This window comes from Delphinapterus leucas, chromosome 15, assembly GCF_059928025.1.
Source record: "Delphinapterus leucas isolate spDelLeu-1000000601 "Yukka" chromosome 15, BTC_Dleu_Yukka2, whole genome shotgun sequence".
Lineage (NCBI taxonomy): Eukaryota > Metazoa > Chordata > Mammalia > Artiodactyla > Monodontidae > Delphinapterus > Delphinapterus leucas.
In genome coordinates this window covers 28,101,884-28,129,055 of record NC_143143.1, presented here as the reverse complement: position 1 = coordinate 28,129,055, position 27,172 = coordinate 28,101,884, and the positions used below count along the sequence as shown (strand labels likewise).

The window sequence follows — 27,172 nt, the reverse complement described above, 5'->3', positions numbered from 1 at the left end:
AGAACGAGTAGAGGCCTGCCTGAGGTATCCCCTTGGACTTCACCTTATGTCCCTTGCACTCACCTGCTATTGGGAGAAGGGAAATCTCTTCCAGTTTTATTGTAGTTCTCAACTTGATCCAGCATGCTTTCCTTTCCAGAAATACTAGTTGGTAATTCTGGGGTTCTTTTCTCAGGGTGTCTCATCAGATGCCCTGTTGCTGCTTCCCTCTGCATCCTCCTACACAGATGCTGATGCCCTGCAGGCTTTGTGGCTGTGGGTTTGTCCTTATCTGCTTATATTTTGGGGTTTCAGGGCTTCCTTGTCACCTAGCTCTTTTTGTATTACCCATAGGCTTTTGATTTTGCTATATATATTTAGAGAGATTAAAAATTAGGCTGCCATCATGCCTGTCTTCCCAGGATCCCATTCTAAATAGACTTTTAAAATAATACAAATAAACACTCCCTTGATATTGATCCCACCAGACAGGGCATGAAAAAAGGAAGCTGCCCTGAGGGTGACATTGAAGGTGAACAGTCAGCTGGTAATAGGCTGATTGATTACAGGGTATCAGAACTGATTTTGCTTCACAAAAGTGGTTACCCTTCTGGCTCCTAACAACCTTGGTTCATTCAGAGCAGAGCTTCCCAGCCAAGGTGCTGCAGAGGCTCATGGGGCTGAGATCACGATGCCTTTGGCCCCCAGTACTGTCAGAGGGACCCAGGCGGCAGGACCCCTGCCAGTTCCTCCAGCCTGAGTGGCTTCATCTGTTCATCCTCAGTGGGATACAGAAATATCATTCCGAGCCTTGCTTATGGATATATTTATTCATCAAATATTTCTTATTTTTTAAAAATTCCCTTAATGTTTAATTTTGAAAAATTTCAAACCTACAGAAAAGGTGCAAGACTGGCGCAGTGAACTTGGGTACAGACACCCTTTACCTAGATTCACCAGTTGTTAATATTTTGCACATTCATCTTTATTTTCACTTTTTCTTAATAAACAAGTGAATAAATGTGTGTATGCCTATATATTTATACATATGTATTTTTTCTGTACTGTTGAAAATAAAAGTTGTTTCAGACATTGTGATTCCTTACTCCTCAATCCTTCTACATTTCTCTCCCAAGAACAAGGATAGTCTACTATATTATCATAATATCATTATCCTACCCAAGGAAATTGACAATAACTCCATAATATCTAATATGCTGTCCATATTCACAATTCCCTAATTGTTCCTAAAGTGTATTTTCTAGCTATGTCCCCCCCCCTAGATTCAGGATCCAAAAAGGTTTATGCATCACCTTTGGTTGTCACGTCGTCAGACCGCAGCCCGAATCCTGTGCCATGTTCTGTGCCGGATGTTGGGGATACAGGGGTTAGGTAGACCGCAGTGCCTGCTTTTAAGGAGCTCGTGGTCTGGAAGCAGCCAGGTTAAAGTAAGAGCAGGACAGATTTGGACTTCCTAGGATCTTCGTGCTGGTAGCTATAATCCTAAGAGTTTCAATTCACCTTTGTCACCAGTGGCATCCGGTTCCCACCTGGTCTTCAAGCCTGCTGTGCCTGGTCAGCTTCCTGGAATCCTTGGGAATGCATTCATGTTTGACACTGACATGTATAAAGCCAGCTTAAGAGCCTTTCGGGCACATTGTCTTGACCCTCTTGAATATTCTGCCGGGAGCCTGGAGGCCAGAGAACAGGCCCTCCTTACTTACATTTAGTAGTGTCTTCTATAGCTTTTCAATAATTTATCACCAAGGTGTGCAGTGGAATTGAACACATTGAAATGTTTTAATCAAGTGAAGGCAAGCAGCAGTGACAGGTTGAAGGAGCCTCATTTTCTTTTTTGCTTTGTCAACTTGCAGTCACTAGCTGTTGACAGGGAAATGATTGTGTTTTCTCAGAAACACACGTTAGTTGGCTAGATCTTTTGGGACTCGTTTTGCATCAAGGCAGAAGTGCCCGTTTGAGCAGGCCAAAGGCAGTTTCGCCGTAGTCGCCGAACCATAAGCTACCACACTGGGAGGGCTATTTGTGTGAACCTGGACTTAGAACACGGTGGTGGCCTAACTTATCTATCATGTTCATGTTCTGACCCTGCAATCCCCATCCCACAGCTGCCTCTGGAATTTGCCGAAGTGCAGTGTTCATGTGCACTGCGGGGCGGGGGCGGGGGCGTGTCTCAAACAGGAATTCCTACAAAGGGCCAGGTGGGTAATGGCAGTGGATAGGAATGGAAGCAGGCCACATGTGAGAGGATGAGGCATGGAGCCCTGGAAAGCACTTGTCCTGTCTGAAGAAGCAGCAGTGCCAGCCACAAGTGGCCTCAAGGGCATGTGGGTTTATGTGGTCAGACACTTGGATTTTTCAAGATAAGGTGGAAACATAGATCTTTTTTTTTTTTTTTAGAAGATATTGGGGGTAGGAGTTTATTAATTAATTTATTTATTTTTGCTGTGTTGGGTCTTCGTTTCTGTGCGAGGGCTTTCTCTAGTTGTGGCAAGCAGGGGCCACTCTTGCGGTGCGTGGGCCTCTCACTATCGCGGCCTCTCCCGCTGCGGAGCGCAGGCTCAGTAGTTGTGGCTCACGGGCCCAGCCGCTCCGCAGCATGCAGGATCCTCCCAGACCAGGGCCCGAACCCGTGTCCCCTGCAGTAGCAGGCAGACTCTTAACCACCGCGCCACCAGGAAAGCCCGGAAACATAGATCTTTAAGGGAAATATCTTGATTTTTAATTATTTACACCTAATTAAAAAACCACATCAGATGCACACACACACACACACACTCGCATATGCTCTGAGGGGCAACAGAGCATGTCTACAAGCCAGATGGTCCTTGGGGCTGGGATGAGCAGTAATATCCACCCTCCTTGGGTAACCTGGGTCTTTCTCTCTTTCTCTGCTGCTCGGCCTCCATTGCTTTTTATTTTTGCTTCATTCACAGTCCCTGTTTGCTGCCAGTGGTCTCGAGAGGCTGGGATTTGATGAGACTATTGTGACTTGTTCAAGAGCCAGTTGAGTTTTCCACTTGGTAGTCAGATGCCGGACGTCTGTCTGTCCAAATGCTGTGTCAGTAACAACAGCTCCTCTGTGGCTGATCAGAATCTCCAGACACCACGCTGCCTCGTGGAAAGAAAGAGGCCCGTTCTTGGCCTTTACCCCCCTTTCCTGATATGTGGGTTGTGAGATAATAATAGTGATTGAACACCCCTATTCCCGAACGTGGCACAAAGTGTCTTCTAGGTTCTAAGTGGTCCTGCCAGCATTGCCACAAAGGAGGTGGGTGGATTTCGTGAGCTGCACCCGTCTGAGCCACAATATTTATCAAAGTAATAATAGTGGCTGGGCCTTGTTATTCCCACATGCTCTTTAATATTTAATGTGCTGTATTTATATTTACCAAGCAAATTTTCTTGGCTTTTCAGTGCCAGTTACAAGCTATTCACTTAACCCTTGCAACCCTACTGCGTGGGCTGTTATGATAAGCCCACGTTTTATTGGTTGGGAGTCTTTCTTTTTCAAGAGTTTCTTTTTAAAAAACGTATTATTTTCAAATAATCTTAAATTTGCTGAAGAATTGCAAGGATTGTAGAAGAATTCCCGTGTATCCTTTACCTAAATTAACTAGTTAATATGTTGCCATACCTGAGATAGATTTATCTATCATCTGTATCTGCATTTACCCCTGTAAGCTTTTTTCCTGACCCATTTAAGAGTTAGTTGTGAACATGATGACCTTTTACCTTTAAGCACTTGTATTTCCTAAGAACAAGGGCAGTTTCTTACATCACTACAGTGTGATGACAAAAATTCAGGAAATTTAACATTGATGCAATATTATTATGTAAAGTACAAGCCATATTTGTTTTTATCCAGTTGGGCCAATTAAGCCTTTTATGGCCATTTTCTTTGCCTGATCCAGGCACTGGTCCAGAACCAGCCATTGCTTTGAATTGTCCCTTCTCTTTAATCTCCTTTAATCTGGAACACTTCCACAGCTTCTTCGTTTTTCATGGCCTTGACATTTTTTCATTCCTCTTCTGACCAGTTGCTTTGTAGGACATCCCTCAATTTGGGTTTGTCAGCTGTTTCCTCATGATTAGATTTGGGTTATGCACTTTTGATAGGATCTCAAGAGTTTTAAATCCATTTCCTCTTGGCCTAAGAAAGGGACACAAGCTAGGAGTAGACTTCTGGTCTTAGAGTTGGCAAAGCTTGATACCAGGAGGTGAAAGTCAAGGGCAAAGGTAGCACGTGGTGGCCCCAGGTGGAATTTAGCTCACAGATGTGCTTTCCTTGGCATATGAGATTTTTTAAAAAATGTGAATTCGTGTTTTAAGACTTCTGAACTTCACAGAGAAATCCAGATTTCCAGCTATTCTTGAAGAGTTTGACGACCTGGCAACATTGGGGCCACCCTCCCATGTGCCTGATGTTGAGCTGTGGATGTGCCCTTCGTACAGACATGTGCTCTTTACTGCGACCTTCACCCCTTACACGATGCCTGCCATGCATTGCTCTCAGCCTGATTCACTCCTTTATGTTACTTGCCTGCCTCCTGTAGGTCCATAACTCGGAAACTTTTGAGATAGTTGTGTGCTCTCTGTATTCTGCTCTTATACGCCATATACGTTCTTCTTGGGGCCCATTAGCCAAACAATTTGCCGTTTCGTATCTACTCCTCTTACCTATTCTTCCCTCTTTTGGGGAGATTGGTTTATTTGAAGATCCATTCTTATGCAGTGACACTGTTTGCATTCACTCTTCCCCAAGGGAGATTGTCACATGGAGGACCTTTGGGTACTCCAAACTGGCTCCCATAGAAGCCCAATGCAGTGAGAGGCTCCTTTAGCTCCCAGTTAATGTGGGAAATGTCACATCCCTAGAGGAACCTACACCAGTCTGGGAAATCAGACAAGTATTTTTGAGGAAGTGAGGTTGAATTGGTAATGCATTGAGTCAGCTGGGCGACAGGCCGGGGGAAGAGGACTGAGTATTGATGCCTGACCTGGAAATCCTTCCAGGGACAACTTGAACATCACTCTAGGTCTTCCCTAGCCCTTAGCTTCCATGGGGAAAACAGACCTCTTTGGATTAGAATATAGTGATAGTGGAACACTAGTTTACAATTTATGACTAATGATAATAATAACAGTAATAATAAAAATAACAGCTAACATTTATTTAGTACTTATTATGTGCCAGATACTTCTGTTAACTTTAATAAAGCCAGTTATTTTACCATCAGAAGGAAGTTTATTTGGGAGTAGCCAGAGGAATTGGAATTTGGGATATGTAAACTATGGTGGACCATAGGCAGATCTGAAGAGCTTGCTTATATGGGGAAACGGGGGGGGGGGGAGTTGGGAGGGCCTCTAATAATCAAAGAGCCCATTGAAGGAATTTAGGAGTCCACAGTATGGAGGCTTCTCATTGGTTGGGCTACTGCAGTCTCTGATTGGCTGGACTGTCATTGGGTGGAAAGAAGTTTTCTTCTTCCTGCTGGATAGTAAAATAGGCAACACCTTTCTGTTTGGAGTAATTGATGGTGCATGGTGGATGTGAGAGCTTCTCCTACAGGCCTGTCCTGACTCTAATTTTAGCTGAGGTTTCTTTAATTCCACATTTCCCGCTTTTGATCAAGATCTTTTTTCAAAAGCATTGCTGATGAAGAGTCAGGGTCTCCACATGTAGTGGTTTGTCCTTCGGTGCCAGGAGGGGCCTTCTCTGGTTGTCATGTCCCATATTGGAGGGAAAGTACAGAAACCAGAACCCTCGTGAGGCCCCATTTGAGTAACAAGGAAAGGTGGTAGGGAGAACTTTCATATTTGGAGTCTGCTTCATCGGTGTTGTAAACACTAGAAATTATCTTGAAATGCTGAGCTAGCATTACCTTATTAGGCATCTCATTTTTACAAAAGTTCAACAAACAATATGTGCAGAACTTAACAATAAGTATACGTAGCAAAATTAAAAACAACATTCCAGGGACTTCCTGGTGGTGCAATGGTTAAGAATCCGCCTGCCAATGCAGGGGGCACAGGTTTGGGCCCTGGTCCAGGAAGATCCCACATGCTGCGGAGCACCTAAGCCCATGTGCCACAGCTACTGAGCCTGTGCTCCAGAGCCTGTGAGCCACAACTACTGAGCCCACATGCCACAGCTACTGAAGCCTGCATGCCTAGAGCCCTGCTCCGCAACAAGAGAAGCCACTGCAATGAGAAGCCTGTGCACCGCAATGAAGAGTAGCCCCTGATCGCCACAACTAGAGAAAGCCCACGCGCAGCAATGAAGACCCAACGCGGCCAAAAATAAATAAGTTTATTAAAAAAAACAAAAAACAAACCCATTCCAAACCTAGTTAGCAAGATGGTTCCAAACCAGGAGCCCAGATCTTAAGGAAGCCAGCTGAATAAATCAAAAGACGGTGGATTGTCAGGTGAAATTTGCTGTAACCAATGTGCTTATCCTTTAATTTTATGTAACTGTGTCTCTACTTGCCAAAAGGCATTTTTCTACATCCAAGAGGTGTTTGCTATTACACAGACACTTCCTTGCTCAGCAAGTAGATAATCAAGGGGTCTGCCATTATCCAATGAGTTGAGTGGCCATTGCTGAGCTGAAACTGTGTTGGCTATGGAGACAGCTAACTCTCCTAATGTCAGAGAGAGATTTCTGCTTATTTGTTGGTGCTCACTTCTATTTGTGGGAAGAAAGCTCTCCCTGCAGAGGCAAAGCCAGTATCACATATGCCTCCTGAAAGCTCTCACTTAAGGTAGTTATAGAGGTTTAATGGGATGAACCAATCTGAGGCTTCTGTTTGGTTGTGTAGGGAGAACAGGACAGTGAATACAGCAAGGGCACACTGTCCTTGTATTCTCCAGCTGTCAAGGCAATGAGTGGCTTAAGCATAAAGACCATTCCCCAAACTTCTACACATGAAGTTGTGACCAGGGGGTGCACATAAAGCCCTTGCATAAAGTGGTAGTATCTGATGGACTCACTCATTGGCATAGAGGCGTTAGCATTATTTAACCAAGCCTCAGACATTATGTTGTTATACCCTGAGCAGTTATCTAGATATGTAGATGTGTCAGCCAGTTTACGAATGACCTCACTTGCACTGCCAACTCCACAGAAACTTTCATACCAGCATTCACCCAGGGCTGGGTAAAACTGAAGTAAAGAATAATTTCTGGCAGGCTCAGCACCCTGACACTATAAAATGGGCCTGTGGAACAATTTGGAGAGAAAAGAATATCTTGAACCTCAGTGAAATTACCTGTAGGATGAACCAAAGGGTCACTGCTGTCTTGCACAGACTGAGCTTTCTGATGGCAAATCCAGTGATCAGAGAGATTTCCCCCTTTTGTAAGGGATTGGGAAATATGGATGAGGGCCTTTCTCATGGAAAAGTGGCAGAAAGCAAGGTAAGAGACAATATTGCAAGAAAGGTATACAGGCCTGGTCCGGACATCTTGGGAAAGCTGTCAGCTTAAGGTTACTGGGTGGTGTGCAGGTCCAGTAGGGTTCGGTGCTTTCTTTAGGTGTGACATATGGATCTAGGAGTCTACTCCCTGGAGTTTGGCAGCACAAGGGTTAGTCAACAGGACCTGATAGGGGCCCTTCTAGTAAGGCTGGAGAGAGAGTCCTTTTGGAGGTGCTTTTTCAGTATACAAAATCTCTAGGTTGTAGGGTATGACATCTGGGATCTTTGTCTCCCAGGAACACGCTGCAAAAAGAGTGCTCTACCAGAGCATGGTTATGTTTAATAGAAGCAGTTAGGCCTTTACAATGTAGAATACATGCTTTCCTTTGTTAGTTGTGGATCAAAAGAATCAGGAGCTAAATACATTGGGCATCCTGTGATTATTTCAAAGGGTGAGAGTTTACGATTCCTGAAGCGGGCTAGGCCTAAGAGTCAGAATGACTAGTGGCAGTGCTTTTGGCCAGGGTATCTGGAGAGTCTCTGCAGACTTCACCAGTTTATTTTTTTTTTTAATTTTATTTTTTTATATTTTATTTATTTATTTTTGGCCGTGTTGGGTCTTCATTTCTGCACGCAGGCTTCAGTAGTTGTGGCACACAGCTCCGTAGTTGTGGCTCACGGGCTCTAGAGCACAGGCTCAGTAGTTGTGGCGCATGGACTTAGTTGCTCCACGGCATGTGGGATCTTCCCGGACCAGGGCTCGAACCCATGTCCCCTGCATTGGCAGGCAGATTCTTAACCTCTGTGCCACCAGGGAAGTCCCTTCACCAGTTTATTCTTAATGATGCCATTAGTATGTGTGACTAGCCCAGAGGATTGAGGATGATAAGCACAGTGAAAGTGGTGCAGAACTGGCCAAACAGCACAGACCTGCTATAGTATTTGGCCGGTGTACTGAGTTCCCTGATTACTGAAGTTCAGAAGGGCTTCCCCCGGTGAGAATGAGCTTTTCCAGCAGGACTTTAGCTGCAGCAAAGACAGTAGCTTGTCTGCAAGGGAAGGCTTCAGTCCAGTGAGTAAACATACAACCCATGGCCAGAACGTATTTATATCCATAAGATGGGGGAAGCTGGATAAAAGCCAGTTATGGTCCGTTGGGTAATTTAAAATGTCCAGGAACAGGAATGACAGGTTTCCCCGAATTGTGTATTGCACAGGTAGGGCAAGCAAAATAAATGCTTTCTACAGCTTTATTGATATTTCCCCACCATCCCTGATGCATAAGAGTTAGACTTTATTGGTGGACCAGTGATTTCAGGGCATGTACAGTAGGCAGAAATGGGAACTTGAAAGTCTCTGGTAGGACCGAGTGGTTATTTGGTCTGAACCAGAGCTGCTTTTTTGGTCAAACTGGCAGTTTTTGAATTTTTGATCTTGTTTTTCTTTTTCTGAAGCAAATTGTTGGGTTTACATAGTCAGTTTTTATAAGCTTTCATTCAGAAAAACTTCCCTTTGGACCATGACAGAGGTTTGGCTGCAGTTGGCTCCTTTTTTGCTGAACTGTCAATAGGTGGTTTCCCTTAGTCTCCAGGGAGTCAAGTTTAGAATGTTCTGGAATCTGAATAATAGCTAAAGTAGCAGGTAAGATTATGACGTCCAGCAGCTCCTGAACTTAAGGACTGTTCTTGACTTTATCTCCACTGGAAGTGAGGAAACTGCTTTGCTTCCAGAGCATCCCAGAGTCACGGGCTTCTCTGAAAGCATACCTGCTGTTGATATAAATGTTGGCAGCCTCGCCCCCTGGCTAGTGTACAGGCTTGAGTAAGCGCATATAATTGGCCTCTTGGGCCCAAGTAGCCAAGGGCAAGGGTGTCACTTCAGTTATATCAAAAAGTGTTACTGCATATCCAGCACAATATTTGCCATTGTCACATTTTAAATAAGAACCAACAGAACACCATGAGATGCCAGCATTACTCAGAGGAGTTTCTTGTAGGTCCTGGTAGGGGATGGTGGTGGTGTTCAGAAGGTGATTCATCCAGGTTAAGCAGTTGTGAGCGATTTTGTTGGTAATGGGAGAAGAGTAGCAGGGTTAAGGTTATTACCGTGAGAGTTATATGAGGAGTGGTTAATAAGAGAATCTCATAAGAGGTGAGATGGCTAGCAGAAAGATGCTGTGTGTGGTGAGAATTTAGAAGGGTTTCTATTACATGCGTACAAAAATGGTCAAAGGAGATCCTACGACTATTTCCTCAGTGGCCTTAACCAGAAGGGCAGTGCGGGGATGGCTGTAAGGCAGGGAGGGTATCCGTGTGCTACAGGGTGTAGTTGTTGGCTGTAGTACCTTCTGGGCCAGTGATGTTCTCTGTGCTTTTGAGTGAGTATCCCAAGAGCATCCCCTTCTTCCTCACACACGAAAACGAAAGGTGGAAGCTGATATTTGGGATGCCCAAATATCAGGAGTGTTCATTAAACTTTCTTTCAAGGCTATAAAGGCTGTGTCATCCCGTTCTCCCCGTAGAATCGAGTTGGGATAGTCATTTTTTTAGTAAAAGGGTACAGGGATTTTGCTGTAAGAGAAAAATTTGGAATCCAATTCGGACAACAGCCAGCCAGCCCAAGAAAACCTCTTAACGGGCATTTAGTTCTGGGTTTTGAGAAGCTCAGGACGCTATGAACCCGGTCTGGATCTAGGTGTAGCCTTTGTTCTGGTATCAGGTGACCCAAGCACCAAACCTGGGTTTGGACAAACTGCAATTTCTTTTGGTGACCTTGTGTCCTTTTAGGACTAAAAGTCTTGGTAAATGGATGCTGTCTTCCTGTGAGGGGGCCTGGGAGGGAGAACAAAGAAGTAAGTTGTCTAAATATTGCGGCAGAGTAGAGCCTCTAGGAAACCTTTCATCATCCAGGTCAGTCTTCAGGACTTGTGAAAAGTAAGAAGGGCTTTCAGTCAAGCCCTGAGGCATTGCTGTCCAGGTAAATTGTTTTCCCTCCCAAGTGAAAACCAAAAGGTATTACTGGAAGCCTTCATCAACCAGAATACAAAAGAAGGCACTGCGTAAATGAACTATTGTGAAGAATTTGCTTCCAGCTGGATGGATCCCAGTAATGTACAAGGGTTAGGAACAACTAGGATGGCCATGATATTTATCACTTGGAGGTCCTGGACAAATCTCCATCTTCGGCCATTGGATTTCTTTACGGGTAAAATAGGGATGTTGTAGGGACTAGTGCAGGGTACAGTAAGGCCTTGGGCTTTCCAGTTCTCCATTGTCAGCTTAATGCTCTAGAGGGCCTCTTCATTTATAGGGTACTGGTTAATTTTGGGGAGAGGCTTTCCGGGATCTCTTTGGATTTTGATAGGAGGTGCACTGTGGAGTCTGCCAGTATCTGTTGCAGACTTTGCCTACGAGGAGGGCGGCAAGTGATCTAACAGGGATGAATGACTAGTGTTCAAGTTACTTTTGCTAACAGAACAGATAAAAGATGTTTTAGGATCATTTAATTTACCCAAGTGACTATTTTGGTTGTTGCTGTCACTGCTGTTATCAGACTCCGGGATTATTTCCCCCTTTTGGGAGAAAGAAGTACCAGCATGGTATTTTTCTAGGAAATCTCAGCTCAACGAGTGAACAGGAGCAGAGGGACTAAGAAGAAAAGGGTGGGTATCTCTCAAAGGGCCCAAACAAAAAGGAATGGGTGTAGAAACAAGGATTGTTGAGGTTTGTTTGAGACTCAACCTGTCTGAACTGTTTAGTGCTCCAAGGCAGGGCTGTTGAGTGGCAGTGGGGTTGAGCACCGGTACCTCCATGGACAGGTAAAAAGGTTCAAAGATGCATTCTCAGTCTGGAGAGTGGTTTCCCTGAGCTGATTAAGGGGAAGGATTGGGACAAGCTTTGGTTCCTGGGAGCCTCGTCATTGGGGGTTAGGTTGGTTAGAGGGCTGAAGGCATAGTCCTTAAGCTTGTAACAGTGCTTTTTTCCAGTGTGCTGGCATCTTGTAATAATGGCAGAGACCAGGAAGGTTTTGGTTTTGTTTAGGGGTCTCCATTTGGTGTAGTCGAAAATTTGTGTATATTGCCATTTGCATATGCACTTATTTTCATTCTTTCTAGTTTCTTTTTTAATTAGTTTTTATCAGAGTACAGTTAATTTACAATGTTGTGTTAGTTTCTGCTGTACAGCAAAGTGAATCAGTTATACATATACATATATCCACTCTTTGTTAGATTCTTTTCCCATATAGTTCATTACAGAGTATTGAATGGAGTTCCCTGTGCTATACAGTAGGTTCTTATTAGTTATCTGTTTTATATAGAGTAGTGTGTATATGTCAATCCCATTTCCCAATTTATCCCTCCCCCTTGGTAACTGTAAGTTTGTTTTCTACATCTGTGACTCTCTTTCTGTTTTGTATATAAGTTCATTTGTACCATTTTTTTAGATTCCACATATAAGCAATATCATACGGTATTTGTCTTTCTGTGTCTGTCTGACTTCGTTCAGTATGATGATCTCTAGGTCCATCCATGTCGCTGCAAATGGCATTATTTCATTCTTTTTTATGGGCTAGTTTCTGAAGTAGGTACTTTCTGATCACCCCATTTTGTAGTTGCTAAAACCAGGATGAGAGAGGTCAGATGACTTACCCAAGGTCACACAGAAGCAGAGCCAGCATTCACATTTAGGCCTGTCTGACCTCAAAGCAAACACTTTTTTTTTTTTTTTTTTTTTTTGCGTTATGTGGGCCTCTCACTGTTGTGGCCTCTCCCATTGCAGAGCACGGGCTCCGGACGCGCAGGCTAAGCAGCCATGGCTCACGGGCCCAGCCGCTCTGCGGCATGTGGGATCCTCCCGGACTGGGGCACGAACACCCATGTCCCCTGCATCGGCAGGCGGACTCTCAACCACTGCGCCGTCAGGGAAGCTCAAAGCAAACACTTTTAATGGCACAGAGGACTGAAGTGAGCAGTGAGCTGCCTGCTTGATATATAAATGCACCAAGAAGTAACTTTGGAAACAGTTTTGAGTGAAATGACAGTCAAGTATGATTCCGGCTGTTAAGTTTGGAACCCTGTGATTTTCCCGTTGTACTCAGGATATTTTGGGTGTGTGTCATCTGCAATTAATTACCTTCATGAGTTGCTGGAGTTGTTTGGACTCTTTCCCTGGCTCTGGATATGAAATGTGGGGGCCAGTGTGCCATTCTGAGGGGAATTTACCAGGTGGCTAATGAGATGGGGCTTATCAAAGAAATAGTGAAATGATGGGAACAGGGGAGCGAGCACTAAAAACCAAACAAGCTTTTTACGGCTCCCCAACTCTCTCCAGCTGGCAGATGAGATGCCGCACAGCCCAAGTGAGAGAACAGTCAAGGAGAAATGCAGACTTCCTGGAATTCGAGTTCCCTGGCAGCCCTGGCCCTTGTCCTTTTACTGAATACAGTTGCAAAGAAAGGAGAAGTAGTCAGCTATCTTGTGAGTGAGAGGAGACCACTGTTTTCTGCAGACTGTTAGAGGCAGGATCATTGTTCTTGTCTGGGTTCTCATTCTGATCAGGATGCGGCAGGAGAGCACAGGGCAGCATGTGGTTCTTGGGCTCAAGCGTGGCCCAGAAGTGTCCTGGAGGCTGGTTAAAATGCAGATTCCAGGCCCACCCCAGAGCATGTGACTGCTGACAGCAGAACCTGGAAGTCTGCTTTCTACTTTTCACTTTTTTTAAACCACAGAATATTAGGGTGCGTTTCCTACAAACAAAATGTTCTCCTTCATAATTGCACACACCAATCAAAACCAGGAAATCCACAGAGATATGTTTTTACCATTGATTCCTCCCCTCCCATTCAGCTCTCACCAGTTGTCCCAATAACGCCTGTTCTGGCAAAATGATTGAGTCCAGACTGACTTGTGGCCTGTAATTCTCAGGTTTCTTCTGTCTGGAACAGTTTCTCTCCTTCCCTGCCTTTCGTGACCTTGACATTTGACGATTACAGGCCAGTTTATTTTGCAGACTGTTCCTCAGTTTGCTTTGTTCGTTGTTTCCTCAGGATGAGATCTAGTTTCTGCATCTGTGGTATTAATATCACAGAGGTGATGTGTGTTCTTCATAGAGCATCCTGGCGGGTGGTGCATGGCTTCAGTTTGTTCCTACGATCATGCTAACTTTGATCCCCTGATTAAGGTCGTGTCTGCCCCCTTTCTCCACTGTGAAGTTACTCTTTTCCCCTTTGCAATATTAGTATTTTGTGCGGCGGTAGTTGGAGCCTGTGTAAACATCTCATTATACATTAAACGCTGCATTTATTCATTTTTGGATTCCTGGGTTCCTGTTTCATTCAGTAGGTCATAATCTATTACCATCACTGTTTGGCTGTTCAAATTGCCCCAGATTTGTCCAGTGGGAACACTTCTGAACTGGCTTCCAGGTGCTTCTGAAATGATTCCATGAGTTTACTCCAACACCTTGAATTCCAATCCAGTACCACGGTGTTGACTTCTGGTTTTCTCCCTGTACATGTTTGTTACTCCCTCCTCTGACAGCATTGTCTGCAGTGTATTGAGGTGTTTGCCCACTCTTCTCATATCTGCAGCAGCCTTTACTGAACAGTTCAGGAAGGCACCAGCAGGCCTTGCAGAGACCTGCTTTCTGAATAAGCTTCTCCAGCTGATTCCACTGTAGGAGAACCTCCTTCCTCTGACCCCACTGCAAGAACCCTGGCTAAGTGCTTGAGGGTGTGGACTTTGAAGTTGCCCAGATGCCAGTTCCAACTCCTCTCCTGAGTGACCTTAGCCTGTCACCAACCCCCCTGAGCCTCTGTTTCCTGTTTGGTCAAGTGTGGACAATGGTGATACCTACTCCATGGTTTCAGAGGCTAAAACGAGTAGATAAGGTCCAGCTTCTCTCCTCCAGGTCTCACAGCCTAGCTGAGGGAGATGAGCACAGGCCAGGGCTATTAAAGTCTTAGACTTGAGCGCGGAGCTTGTCTGGGGTGAGGTGGGGGCAGAAGAGGGAGTGGTCGCAACCCCGGATGGTGGACCTAGAGTTAGCTGGAAGGGCTTCGGAGAGAAGACGGCCTCCGAAGAGACTCTTGCAAAAGTCGTAGGTGTTCACCAGGGAGCTGGGGCAGATAGGAGAGTCGGGTCAGCCTTGGCGAGATCCCAGCTGGTGTGGGCGCCGGTGAGGAGCTGATGGCCACGTCCCAGGGTCGGGGTAGCTTCTGTGTTAGCCCATCACCTGACCTGCCGAGCTACTTCTGGAGCCCTGGGAGCTGCGAGAGGAGGGGTCCAGCCTGAAGAGCACTGTGTGATGGGGTGGGGAGCAGTAGCCTGTGGGAAAGCCTGGGCCAGGCTCCCCACTGCGGCCTGGGCGTGGCGCTCTGAAGGGCATCCTTTGCTTCCTACCCTGACCCTCACTGCCTGGATGCTGGCTGGCGGCCTGGGTTTTATTGCTCCAAACCTCTTGTGATGGGTACCTGTTTCACAAAGGCAGTAGAGAGGAGTGGTCAGGTTCTGACTCCAGAGTCACACTGCCCGGCTTAGAACCCTAGCTCTGCCTCTTGCCTGCTTGTCACTGCCCAGAGAATTACCGAGTCTCCCTGGAGGTGTCTGTGTCTGTGTCTGTAGGTGGCTGAGAGCCTGCCTGACCCGCTTCCGCCTCTCCTCCGCAGTCAGTGCTGGCCAAGTGTTAGCTTCCAGTCACTGTTGTGGGGAAGACAGGGTGTGAATGCAGAAGTGTCCTGTGAAAGACATTGCAGAAATACATGTGCTTATTTTAGCAACAGGCGTGAGAGGTTATATGCTCCACAAAAGGAGGTGGGGCTGGAGTTGGGGGTCTGAAGACACTAATGGGAACGCACACAGTTTTGGGAAAATGGCTTTTCCACTTTGACTGTGTTGTTTTGCAGTGAACTTGGTGGTGACTGTAAACACCTCAGAGCCAGGGGATTTATGCCTCCCTTTCTGTCTTTTGTTGGTGGCAGCTTGGGACAGTCATTTTTTGGATCACTTGGTCACCTAGCCACATTCTTCTAGTAATCAGGTGTGGTTATGGTTAGTGCCTACTTGGTACCCACCAGACCGTTGATTTGAGTGAGGTACCCTCGTGCCAGTGTCTGGCGGGGGAAGGCAGAATACCTGTAGGTGTGTTTCACTGCAATGTTTTGATGCCTGCAAATTACCAAAGGCACTTCACAGGTTCCTCGTTTCTGTTTTGAGTAATTATCCTTTGAGCAGTGCTGTCTGGGGTTGCCGGTTGTTTGTTCTGACAGTGGGGCAGGCATAACTGCTTTGACTTACAAACATTAATTATTGCAGTCACTGGAAGCGGTTTGAGAGGTACTTGCCACCTCCCAGTGATTTGCTTCCTTTCCTGATGCTTTTAAAGAAAACTGCAGGGTGGCCAACAGGCGTATTTGAGGCTGGGGGTGGGAGCTGGCAAGGCTTTCTGGAATCCTCGAGTTGAGATCTGAATAGCCTCTCTGTCTCCACTGCCACGACCCCAGTCCTCCCGGTCCTGGCCGTCATCATTTCTTGCCTGGATGGATGGTCACAGTAGCTTCCTTCTGGTCTGACACTTGTCCTGTTTCCAGCCCACTCTTTGTTTTCCCACACAGCCTGCCATTCCCCTGCTTAACACCTTTTATTGGCTGCCCTTTAAGCTTAGACTAAAGTTCACACTTTGGGGTCCCACATGATTCCTCCCTGTTCCAGCCTCCTTGGCCTCCCTGAGTTCCAGGAACAGGCCTGGCACTGTTGGGGCTTTTCCCTGACTTGTTCCTTGTGGTCCAGGGTCCGGTGATATTGGCATCCCCGGAGGGCCTGGTAGAAATGCAGTCTCAGGCTCCACCCAGACAAGCTGAGTCAGAATCCGCATTTTTGCAAGGTCTCCGGTTGCCCCCTTCCCCACTGTCACACAGTCCGCTTCCTTTAGGTCTTGCCTCTTTGTCATCTTTCAGAAAGACCTTCTCAGATGACCCTACCTAAAATACTCTTTACTCTGCATCTTTTTCTCTTGCTTCATTTATTTATTTATTTTTAAAATAAATTTATTTATTTTTGGCTCTGTTACGTCTTCGTTGCTGAGCGCGGGCTTTTCTCTACTTGTGGTGAGCAGGGGCTACTCTTCGTTGTGGTGCACGGGCTTCTCATTGCAGTGGCTTCTCTCGCTGCGGAGCACGGGCTCTAGGCGTGCGGGCTTTAGTCGTTGCGGCACGCGGGCTTCAGTAGTTGTGGCTCGCAGGCTCTAGAGCACAGGCTCAGTAGTTGTGGTGCACGGGCTTAGTTGCTCCGCGGCATGTGGGATCTTCCCGGACCAGGGCTCGACCCCATATCCTCTGCATTGGCAGGTGGATTCTTAACCACTGTGCCACCAGGGAAGTCCCCATTTATTTATTTTGAAATTAATAGACTTTTGGGGGAGCAGCTTTAAACGTGAACAGAAAGTCCAGAGTTGCCATGTACATCACTCCCATCCTCCCCAGTTTCCCCTGTATTAACATCTTGCGTTGGTGTGCTACATTTGCTACAATTGATGAACAACATGGATCCATTATTATTAACCAAAGTCCATGTTTACATTAGGGTTCACTCTTGGTGGTGGACATTCTGTGGGTTTGGACAGATGGGTGACATGTGTCTACCATTACAGTATCATACAGACTAATTTCCTTGCCCTGAAAGTCCTCTGTGGTCCACCTATTCACCCCTGTCTCCTAACCCCTGGCAACCCCTGATCTTTTTACCATCTCCATAGTTTTGCCTTTCCCAGAATGCATATAGTTGGAATCATAAAGTTAGTAACCTTTCAGATGGGCTTCTTTCACTTAGTATGCATTTCCTCCATGTCTTTACATAACTTGGTAGCTCATTTCTTTTCATCGCTGACTAATATTCCATTGTCCGGATGTACCACAGTTTGTTTATCCATTCACCTATCAGAGGACATCTTGATTGCCTCCAAGTTTTGGCAATTAGAACAAAACTGCTAAATATTGTGTGCAGGGTTTTGTGGGGTTATGTGTTCTCAACTCCTATGGGTAAACACCATGTGATAAGGGTATTTTAGTTTTGTAAGAAGCTGCCAGACTGTCTTCCAAAGCGGCGGTACCATTTTGCATTCCCACCAGCAGTGAATGAGAGTTCCTGTTGCTCCACAGCTTCGCCAGCATTTGGAGTTCAGTGTTCTGGGATTTAGCTGTTCTTACACGTGTGGCTTTGGCTTTTATCGTCCTCACTGTTAACTGAAGCCTGTTCCTTGACTGGTTTGACCACCTCCCCTTTGTGAGTGTCACTTCGTGAGTGTAGAGACTTAGTCTTTCTTGTTCCCCCCTCCATTTCTGTGTTCTAAACAATACCTGGTACATAGTGGGTTTAGGAAGGCCTTTGTTGAATAAATTACATACTTTCTGCAACAATCCTGTGAGGCCTCAGTGTTCTTCCATTGTTTGGCGGAGTAGCCGGAGCTGCAGAGAAGGACATCCACCTTGTGCACGGTTGGCTAGATGTGAAATCACTCAGACTGCAGGACTTTGACAGATGAGGGAGTCGAGGGTCAGGAATGAGTTGCCTTCGGCATGTTATTTGTCCTCTTTGTCATTCTTACCTCTCTGTTCCTTGGCCCAAAATTGAGGATCAAAGTACCTCACAGAATAGTTGTAAGGATTAAATGAATTAAGGTATGTAGAAGTATATTAGTTATCAACTGTGTAACAAATTACCCCCAAATTCAGCAGATTAAAAGAACATATTTATTATCTCAGAGTTTCTGTATGTCAAGAATCTGGACACGGCTTAGCTTGTGCCTCTGGCTCAGGGTCTCTCATGAGGTTGTAGTCAGGACATTGGGTGGAGCTGTGGTCATTTCGGGGCTCTGCTGGGCTTGGAGAATTTGCTTCTAAGTTCACTCAAGTGGCTGCTGGCAGACCTCATCCCTCACTGTGTGGGCCTCTTTCAGCCTGCCCAGGTGTCCTCAAGACAGGGCAGCTGGTGACCAGAGAAAGGAGGGAGAGGGACGAGCCTGAGAGCATCCCAAGTAGATGTCATAGTCTTTTTATAACTGATCTCAAAAGTGACAGCTCATCCCTGCTGTTAGAAACAAATAGTAAGACCAATCCGAACTCAAGTCAAGGGGCGGGCATTTGAGTTGTTTCCAGTTTTTGGTGATTATGAATAATGCTGCTGTAAACATTCATGTAGAGATTTTTGTGTGAACAATAAAATTCATTTCTCCAGGAAAAATAGAAGTGAGTTTCTGGGTCATATGACAGGTGTCTGTTTAAGTTTATAAAAAGCTGCTCTGCTGTTTTCCAGGGTCACCGAACTGTTGTGCATTCCTGCCAGCAACCTTAAGAGGGTTAAACTTGCTCCAGATTCCCCCGGCACTTGATATTGTCATTAAAAGTTTTTAAAGCTATTTTACTAGGTTTGTAGTGCTGTTTCACCGATTTTGATTTTGATTTACCTAATGACTAATGATGATTATTAGCATCTTTTCATGTGCTTATTTACTGTCTATCTTCTTTGGTGAATTGTCTGTTCAAGTCTTTTGCTCTTCCCCCCCTTTTATTGGGTAGTTATGTTTTGTTTGTTTGTTTTGAGAGTTCTTTATTTCAGATACAAGTCCTTTATTGTTTGTCCGATTTGTTAGTATCTCCTCCCCATCTGTAGCTTGTCTTCTGCTCTTAACAGTGTCTTTCACAGAGCAAATCCAGTTTAACTTTTTTTTTTTTTTTTTTCTATTTTGGCTCATGCTTTTGGTGTTAAATCTAAGAACGCTTTGCCTAACCCCAGGTTAGGCATGAAGACTTCCTCAGGTTTTATAGTTTTATACGTCTTCCAGTTTGAGTTAATATTTGTATAAGACGTGAAGTATTACTTGAAGTTTACTTTTTGGCGTATGCATGTCCAGCTGTTCCCAAACTGTCTGTTGAAAAGACCATCCTTTTTCCTGAATCGCCTTTGTACCTTGCTTAAAAATTATTTGGCCATATTTGTATGAGTTTATTTCTGGACTCTTCTTTCTATTGGTTCTATAGCTATCATTTGCCTCTACTACATTCCTTGATTGCTGTAGCTTTATAGAAAGTCTTAAAATTGGTAGTGTGCATCCTTCACATTTTGCTTCTATTTCACGATGACTTTGGCTACTGTACTTTTTTTTTTGGCCTTTCCATATGAATTTTAGAATCAGGTAGTGTATATGTATAAAATACCCTGCTGGGATTTTTACTGGACTTGCATTCAACCTATAGATCAGTGTGCTGACATCTTACCTATTTTGAGTCTTATAGTCTGTGAACCTGGCATTTACATCGACGTACTTCTGTTTTGATTTCTTGCATCAGTGTTTTACAGTTTTCAGCGTACAGATCCTGCACGTGTTTTGTTGGATTTACACCTGTGTATTTCATCTTTTGGAACTATGATGAATGATTCTTTTTATAATATTACTTTCTAATTGTCCATTGTTAATATATAGAAATACAATTAATTTCCATATTTGACCTGGAAAAAGTCACTTATCCTAGGATTTTTTTTTGTAGATTCTTGGAATTTTCTCTGAAGAAATCAGGTCATCTGCCAGTGGCGACAGTTTTAGTTTTCCCTTCATTCTGCATGCCCTTTGAAAAGAAACCTCATTTCACTGGTTAGAACCTCCAGTAGTGTGCTGAATAGGAGAGAGACTTCCTAGCTTGCTCTCAGTCCCATGGGGAAACATTCGGTCTTTCACCACTAAGTATATGTTAAGCTGTAGGGTTGCTTTTGTTTTCTGTAAGTCTGACCTTACTCTCCATACCTTGTTTTTTCTAGTGTGCTAGTAAAGTGTGTTGACGGCATATTAAATATTTTTCTCCTAATTTCATCGTTCAGAAATAAGCCCTGTTAACATTGTGGTATATATATATTTCTAACGCAAACATATACCAATAAATATACGTGAGGGATTACAGTAAATATACTTTCTTTGTACTCTGCCGCATTCACGTAATGGTGTATGTAAATGTTCATCTGTGTTAATTAACATGTATATTCATCACAACTTCAGCAGCTTCATAGTGTCCCGTTACTGGTGGATACACCATAATTTATCTCTTCACTCCCCCCGTGTCAGACATTTAATTTGTAACCAGTTTCTTTCTGATAACATTCACAACATCCTCATGTGTATTTTTTTTTTTTTTTTTTTTTTTTTTTGCCGTACGCGGGCCCCTCATTGCTGTGGCCTCTCCCGTTGTGGAGCACAGGCTCCGGACGCGCAGGCTCAGCGGCCATGGCTCACGGGCTCAGCCGCTCCGCGGCATGTGGGATCTTCCCGGACCGGGGCACGAACCCGTGTCCTCTTCATCGGCAGGCAGACTCTCAACCACTGCGCCACCAGGGAAGCCCTCATGTTTATGTTTTGAGCCTTTTGCTCCTTCTTATTTCCTGGGCATAGTTTTCTCGAAGTGGAGTTGTTGGGTCAAAAGGTATACAGTTCTTGAGGCTGTTGATTCATATTTGGAAAAAGCTCACCTCGGACCAACTGCTTACATTTGTGAGATGTCTGCTGATGGGCAGCAGAGGCTGTGTAACCCTAGGACAGTTCCTTAACCTCTGAACAAAGCTTGCTGATCAGGAGAATCCCGTTCACATTTGCACAGCAGTCTGACCAGCCGAGAGATTCTGCAGACCCATGCTTATCCGCCCTCATTTCCCAATGGACTCTTTCAAGGCTTTAAGTTTTCAACTTTATCCAGCTCATTTAATTCCCTAAATTTATATGAACCCAGCAGAGACTTTGGAGTTATAGGACATGGGTTGGAATCCCAGGTGTGTGTGTATGTTGTTTCACTCTGTGGGCCTCAGCTTTCCTATCTGCAAAATGAGCCCAGTTAAAACCAACCTTGTGAGGCGCTGTTGATGATCCACTGAGACCAAGTATGTGGCAGGGAGGAGGAAGGAGGGCATGGACTTGGAGATGCTTAAGTGCAAATTGTGGCCGTGCCTTGTATAGCTGCATGAATTTTTTGATCGACTGCTGAGCCTTTCTGAGCATCAGTTCCTTCATCTGTATAATGAGAGTAATAACTCTCGCAGAGTTGCCATGCAGGTTGAACGAGAGCATGTTGTATCTGCAACATCTTGAACATTCAGAGCCCCACTCGGAGGCAGATACTCTCGTGTTGTGGGTAGAAAAGCATATTTCCTATTACACATGTAGGGAGGTTTTGAATGAGGCCCCAGTTTTACCCGTAGGAGGTCTTGGCACTGAACTGCTTCTCACTTCTTAACTCACACAGAGGGATTTCAAGGAGGTATAAACATCTCAAATGCCCACCTCTGCCACAGTCCACGTGGGCAGTGTTTTTCTAACATAGACGTGGTTCTTTTCCACCGAGATTTCTCTCCCGCTCATAGAGGGCTGTGCCCAAGGCGAAAATGCAGCATTTCACAAACTGTGAGGTTTGAGGAGTTTAGGTGGTCAGTGTACATAAATATATTAAAGGCTTGAGGAGCCCTGGGGAGGAGGGGGAGGGAGAGGGAACTTTCCTAATGTTGATTAGCGCCATCGTTTCCTAAACATACTTAACTCTACTCTCCCGTCCCTGCCTGAGAGCCGTTTGTCATCCCCGGGAATACAGTGTGGGAAGTACACTGTAAGAAAATATCTTCTCCTTATAACCTTATTTTATGTAAAGCAAAGATTCTCTTCCTCAGATCTGTCGCTGTGCAGTGCCTTCACGTGTACCGTCTTCGTGTGTACCGCCCATGTTACTCATTCCTTAATATTTGTCTTTCAGTCCACTCACTTTTGAAAGCCTTCACGTTTCTTTCCAAAGGATTCTTTTTTTTGGGGGGGTACGCGGGCCTTTCACTGTTGTGGCCTCTCCCGTTGCGGAGCACAGGCTCCGGACGCGCAGGCTCAGTGGCCATGGCTCACGGGCCCAGCCGCTCCGCGTCATGTGGGATCTTCCTGGACCGGGGCACGAACCCGTGTCCCCTGCATCGGCGGGCGGACTCTCAACCACTGCGCCACCAGGGAAGCCCCTCCAAAGGATTCTTTATATCACTGCCATTGATGGAAAATCGGTTTTTAAAAAACATACCGGAAGAAATGCTTAAGTGTTAAAATAGAAAAAGTTTTGTGAACCCCTTAAATGATCTCGGGCATGTACCACGTTTGGGAGATTCTGTTTTAGTTCATTCTCTTGGCGTTTTTTCTCCTTTCATTGAACTGCGAGGAAGTTGGATCCCACTGCCCTTCAGAGTTGAAAGAACTGGATGATTACTAAAGAGGCGGCGGGGAGGGGTGTTTCTGCAGGGTTATCTTCCCTAGTGGGGTTGGATTCCCACGCAGTTGCCTGGGCCATGAAATAAAGACTGGACCCCATCCCCATCCCCCCTCGCCCCATGGCTTTCTCATCTTCAGCCTTGTAAAGCAGTCGCTGAGGGCATCCCCCATCCACATCCTCCTTTGAGGCAGATGTGGAAATTGCAGCTGAAAGGCTAAATCCTTGGGGAAAGCCCAGCTGTTCTGAGCACTGACAGTTCCTTTTCAACAAAGCACCCCTTCCCCCAGCTTTTCTAGATGGTTTTCCAGATGGAGTGTTAGGATTTGATTAAAAGACTCCATTGGTTGCAGAAAGAGCCAGGTGTCATGGGTGATCACCTGGGCTGTGTACTCCCGAGAGCCGGGGAGGAGGACACCGCGTGAAGTGAAGAGAGAGTTGCCCTAAGATCTGGCTCACGGGGCTGCAGGCATCTGTGCTGCCTCCCGCAGAGGTCTCATCCTCCCAGGCTCGTGGAGGTGGGCGGTGCCTCCCCCCAGAGGGGAGCAGGCGGAGGGGGGCCCTGCCGCATAGCAGCCTCATCGTCCCTCTTAGCTGGGTTGAAGACCCCTGTTGGGATGAGCCTCAGCCACAATCCTGATCTCGTTCACACACTCGGAGGGTTTCTGAGGCCTTTCATAGTTAGGATGCTCTTAACTATTGACCCATCCTGTTGTATCATGAGGTGGCAAATAAAATGGCATTCTTACTTGATCACCAGGAATGGAACATTCTATATGGTCCTCTGTCTACAAATTAAAGTCCTGTTGCTGGTTGCAAATTAGTCGTTCAGAGCCTGGGAATTATTTTCTTGGGCCATTAACATGTTACGTTTTTAAAAAATACCTTTTGGTGGGACCACAACTCTCTGGTTGGCCACAGCTCCCACCCCTTAGACCCTCTTGTCTTATGGCTGGTTTGCGTTACTCATGGTCCTCATCTGTCTGCCTGCTCTGGTCATCTGAGTCTGTATCCCATCGCAGATTGTTATAACCATCAGTTAAAATACCAGGCTGGATAGAACTACACACACGATGTGACCGTGTCGGAGTCCTGGATTTGCCATCGGACCCTAGTTACGGAAGATGTAACCATTGGGGGAGGCTGGGCCGAGGGTATACAGGATCTCTCAGTAATATCTTTCCAACTTTCTGAATCTATAATTACTTCAAAATAAAAATTAAAACATAAAAGGCCTCATCTTGCCTGGGGTCAGGAGCTAGTTGCCTCTTTGGGGTGGTCAGTGTACCCTCCAGGTGTTTGAGTCAGGAGCAGTTCTACTGACCTGAAAGTTCATTTCCCATAAAAGGCAAACAAGTTCATTGGCACAAAGTTGGCTGGGATGAATTTATGTTCCTAAAGGTGTCCGTCCATGGTATATTCTCCATGATATCTCATCATTTTGTTGGAAGTTGGATTTGTATTAAAGTTTTTGGTCTTTATCTGTTAGGTCTGATATTTAGATAGTCGTAAGATGCTATTAAAAGATGGCTCCAAACCAGAAGAAAAGCAGTCACTTGAATACCTTAGTGCTGGCTACAGAGTTGAAGGTGAACTAGGCAGCTGAGGGTGGGCCTGGATGGTGTGAGCAAACGAGCTGAGACCTGGTAGCCAGACATGGACACGACCCAGACCTGTCAGTCTGCCTGAATGATCCTGCCTCTTCTGCCTCTCGGACAACATTCTGCATGAACCGTTGTTAAATTAGGCCATACAGAAATGCACATGAGTTGCTTTCTCTCCCTTGTTTTAAGGTACTATGTGCCTGGGATTCACATGTGGGGATTAGCAGCAGGTTGGGATGAATGACAAGATCTGGCTTAGGGGATCCAAGAAAACCAGCTGTACCAGCATGTCCATCAGGGAGTGTTTTCCCTCCCACAAACCTTCTCAAGACTTGTTAGTTATTTAGCTTCAGACGTTCACTCTTCGTATCACAGAGAAAGTGCGGCCACGGATAGAAACACCTGTAACAGGCTATCTAGGAGGAGGGCGATAGTTAAGGGACTCCATGTTTTACTTTCTCTCAAGCTTCTGAGATGAATGCACAGATCTCAGGCGACACCTAAGTATATGGTAGTGTCTGCAGTTGGTACTTATGTTCTTTCTGACAAATACAGGGCAGAAAAGCAAAACACAAAGTGCTGTCTCTGTGGGCTGAGGTATAGTCAGGTGCATCGAAGACAGACAGAACCTGTGATGGGCAATCTGCAGTTTTTCCACTGAGCAAATGTGTGGCGTATTCGTACCAGGGAATGGCATCTCCATCCATAAATAGATGGAGTCAGAAGCTTACCGTGGTGAATTGTTAAATGAGATAAGCCAGTAGCAGAAAAATTTATAATAGGGTCTGGTTTCATAAAGTAAACTCTGTTTAAGTGTACCAGGTTTGTAGTGACTATGTGAGCATGGAGGAGGCGTGAAATGTGTGTACCAGGTTTTTAACGTTGGTTACCATGGGGAAGGATGAGTGTGACAGTAAACAAAGGAAAAAAGACTTCAAACAAAAAAATTTAGAAGAGTATGAAAGGTGTTTCATCTGTGAACAATTATATACAGTGTGTGTGTGTATGTGTGTGCATGCCTAGAGAGGGAGCTGATAGGACAGATAGAAAAATGATAGTGGGGTTTATTTCAAGGTGTTGAATTTTTAGTGGATTTTTTACATTTCTTCTTAAATGTGTTCTGATGGTCTGAGTATTTTGCAATGAGCATTTTATTTTTTATAATCATAAAAGACATCCAATCTTAAAGCTCTTTTCTTTGTGAGGAAATATTCCAGCATGTGTAAGAGCACACAGGCTCAAGACCTTGTTGGGGGAGGAGCAGGAAGAAAAGATGTGGAAGAGGCACCTGTCTCTGGAGTAGCCAGTGAGAAACCAGTTCTGAATCCCAAAAGAGACAGAGAAGGCAGAGAGACCTGGGCTTGTGTCCGGGCCGTGTGCCTTACGTATGACCTTGGCATTAGCCATGTGACCTTTTCCATGCCCCAGTTCTTCTCCTGCAAAATGAGGAGAATTCTACAGGGTCATTGTGCCTAACATATCGTTAGGTACTTAACATTATTCAGTGTTACCATCGAATGAAGAATGGGTGAATGAATACACGTGTGCTTGATTCAGTGAGGTCACATGTGTAAAGTCTGAGCTATGTGGGTAAATACTCAACAAATGGTAGTTTTCTCTCTGACCCTCATGTCCTGTTCCACAGCTGGGGTACCTGGGGAGTGAATTTAGTAGAGCGGGGTCTTGTCATCGCCTGAGTTCCACGTTTCATTCTGCAGTCTTACATGGGGTACCGCTGGAGTTGGTCAGCCACTTCTCCTCATTATACCTCACTTTCCTCATCTGTAAAGTGGGTGTTGTGATAATATATATCTTGGAAGGATTAAATGAGATACTTAAAGACTTCACGTGATGCCTGGCAAATAAGAAGTTTTCGATACATGGAGTAGTTAATAAAAATACTGAGTGTTCCCCAAGTAAACAGTACCTATTATGTGCTTCTGTAAATGGATAGGATACTACAGAGTGCCTGGCACAGAATAGGCATCTAACAGATTGATTCAAATAGCCTGAGGGCAACACATGTCAGCATCCTGAATCTGTGGGCACCGCAACCAATTAATGCTTATTTCCATCACGAATGAACAGTTCTCGAAGGCATTCTGCAAACGTGCCTTTGCTAACATAGTCTTTTCCAGCGATGATCTCTAAAACAGAGAATATATTAATATTTATAAGATGCACGTTGTGTATTTTTCTTTACACAGATTCTCCTCCTTCCTTGGGTCTAAGTTGCCAATTTTTAAATATATTTTTCTAACATTCTTGTACCTGCAGAGAAAACGAGGTGCTCAAAGTCCAACTGAAGAAATACGTGGGAGCTGTCCAGATGCTGAAAAGAGAAGGTCAAACAGCTGAAGGTGAGGGGCAGAGGGAGCCTGGGTGGGGAGGGGGCTACACCTTTTCATCTTCATCGCCCCAGTGCCTGGCATAGCAGACACTCAGCATGGGATGTGTGCACGTGCAGATGAATTAGAAGAACGGGGCTGGCTAGGGTTCCAGAAAATCAATTAAATGGAAAACCCTGCTCTGTATTCTTGCTAAATGTATAATATTATAAGACTTACTTGCCAGATTATTAGCAATACTGTATCAGTTTGTGTACTTAGGGAGTTTTATGTCTAGAGTCTTGAAACATTTGCAAGGTAGTGAACCTTCAGCACGATTGAGTCACATCAGGCCAGGGGTGAAAGCAACAGAACGTCAGAGTGGCGGAGAATCAGAGCTATGGAGTTAGGCTGATCAGGCGCCAACCCCAGCTCTGGTTAAATTTCTTAATCTCTGTGTACCTCAGTTTTCTCATCTGTAGAATGAGGTTAGTTGACAGTGCCTACCCCATGCGGCAGTCCATGTAGACATCTTAGCATAATGCCTACATAGAGTGAG

The 27,172-nt window shown here is 45.1% G+C and overlaps 1 protein-coding gene across 1 annotated transcript in view; it reads left to right on the top strand.

The window, feature by feature from the left end:
- Positions 1–27,172, top strand: part of SNX29 (sorting nexin 29) — a 549,073-nt gene that overhangs the window by 174,602 nt on the left and 347,299 nt on the right. Inside the window, exon 15 of the mRNA XM_089896147.1 lies at positions 26,564–26,646. Coding sequence (XP_089752273.1) covers positions 26,564–26,646 — 83 coding nt within the window. The remainder of the gene's footprint in view (positions 1–26,563; positions 26,647–27,172) is intronic.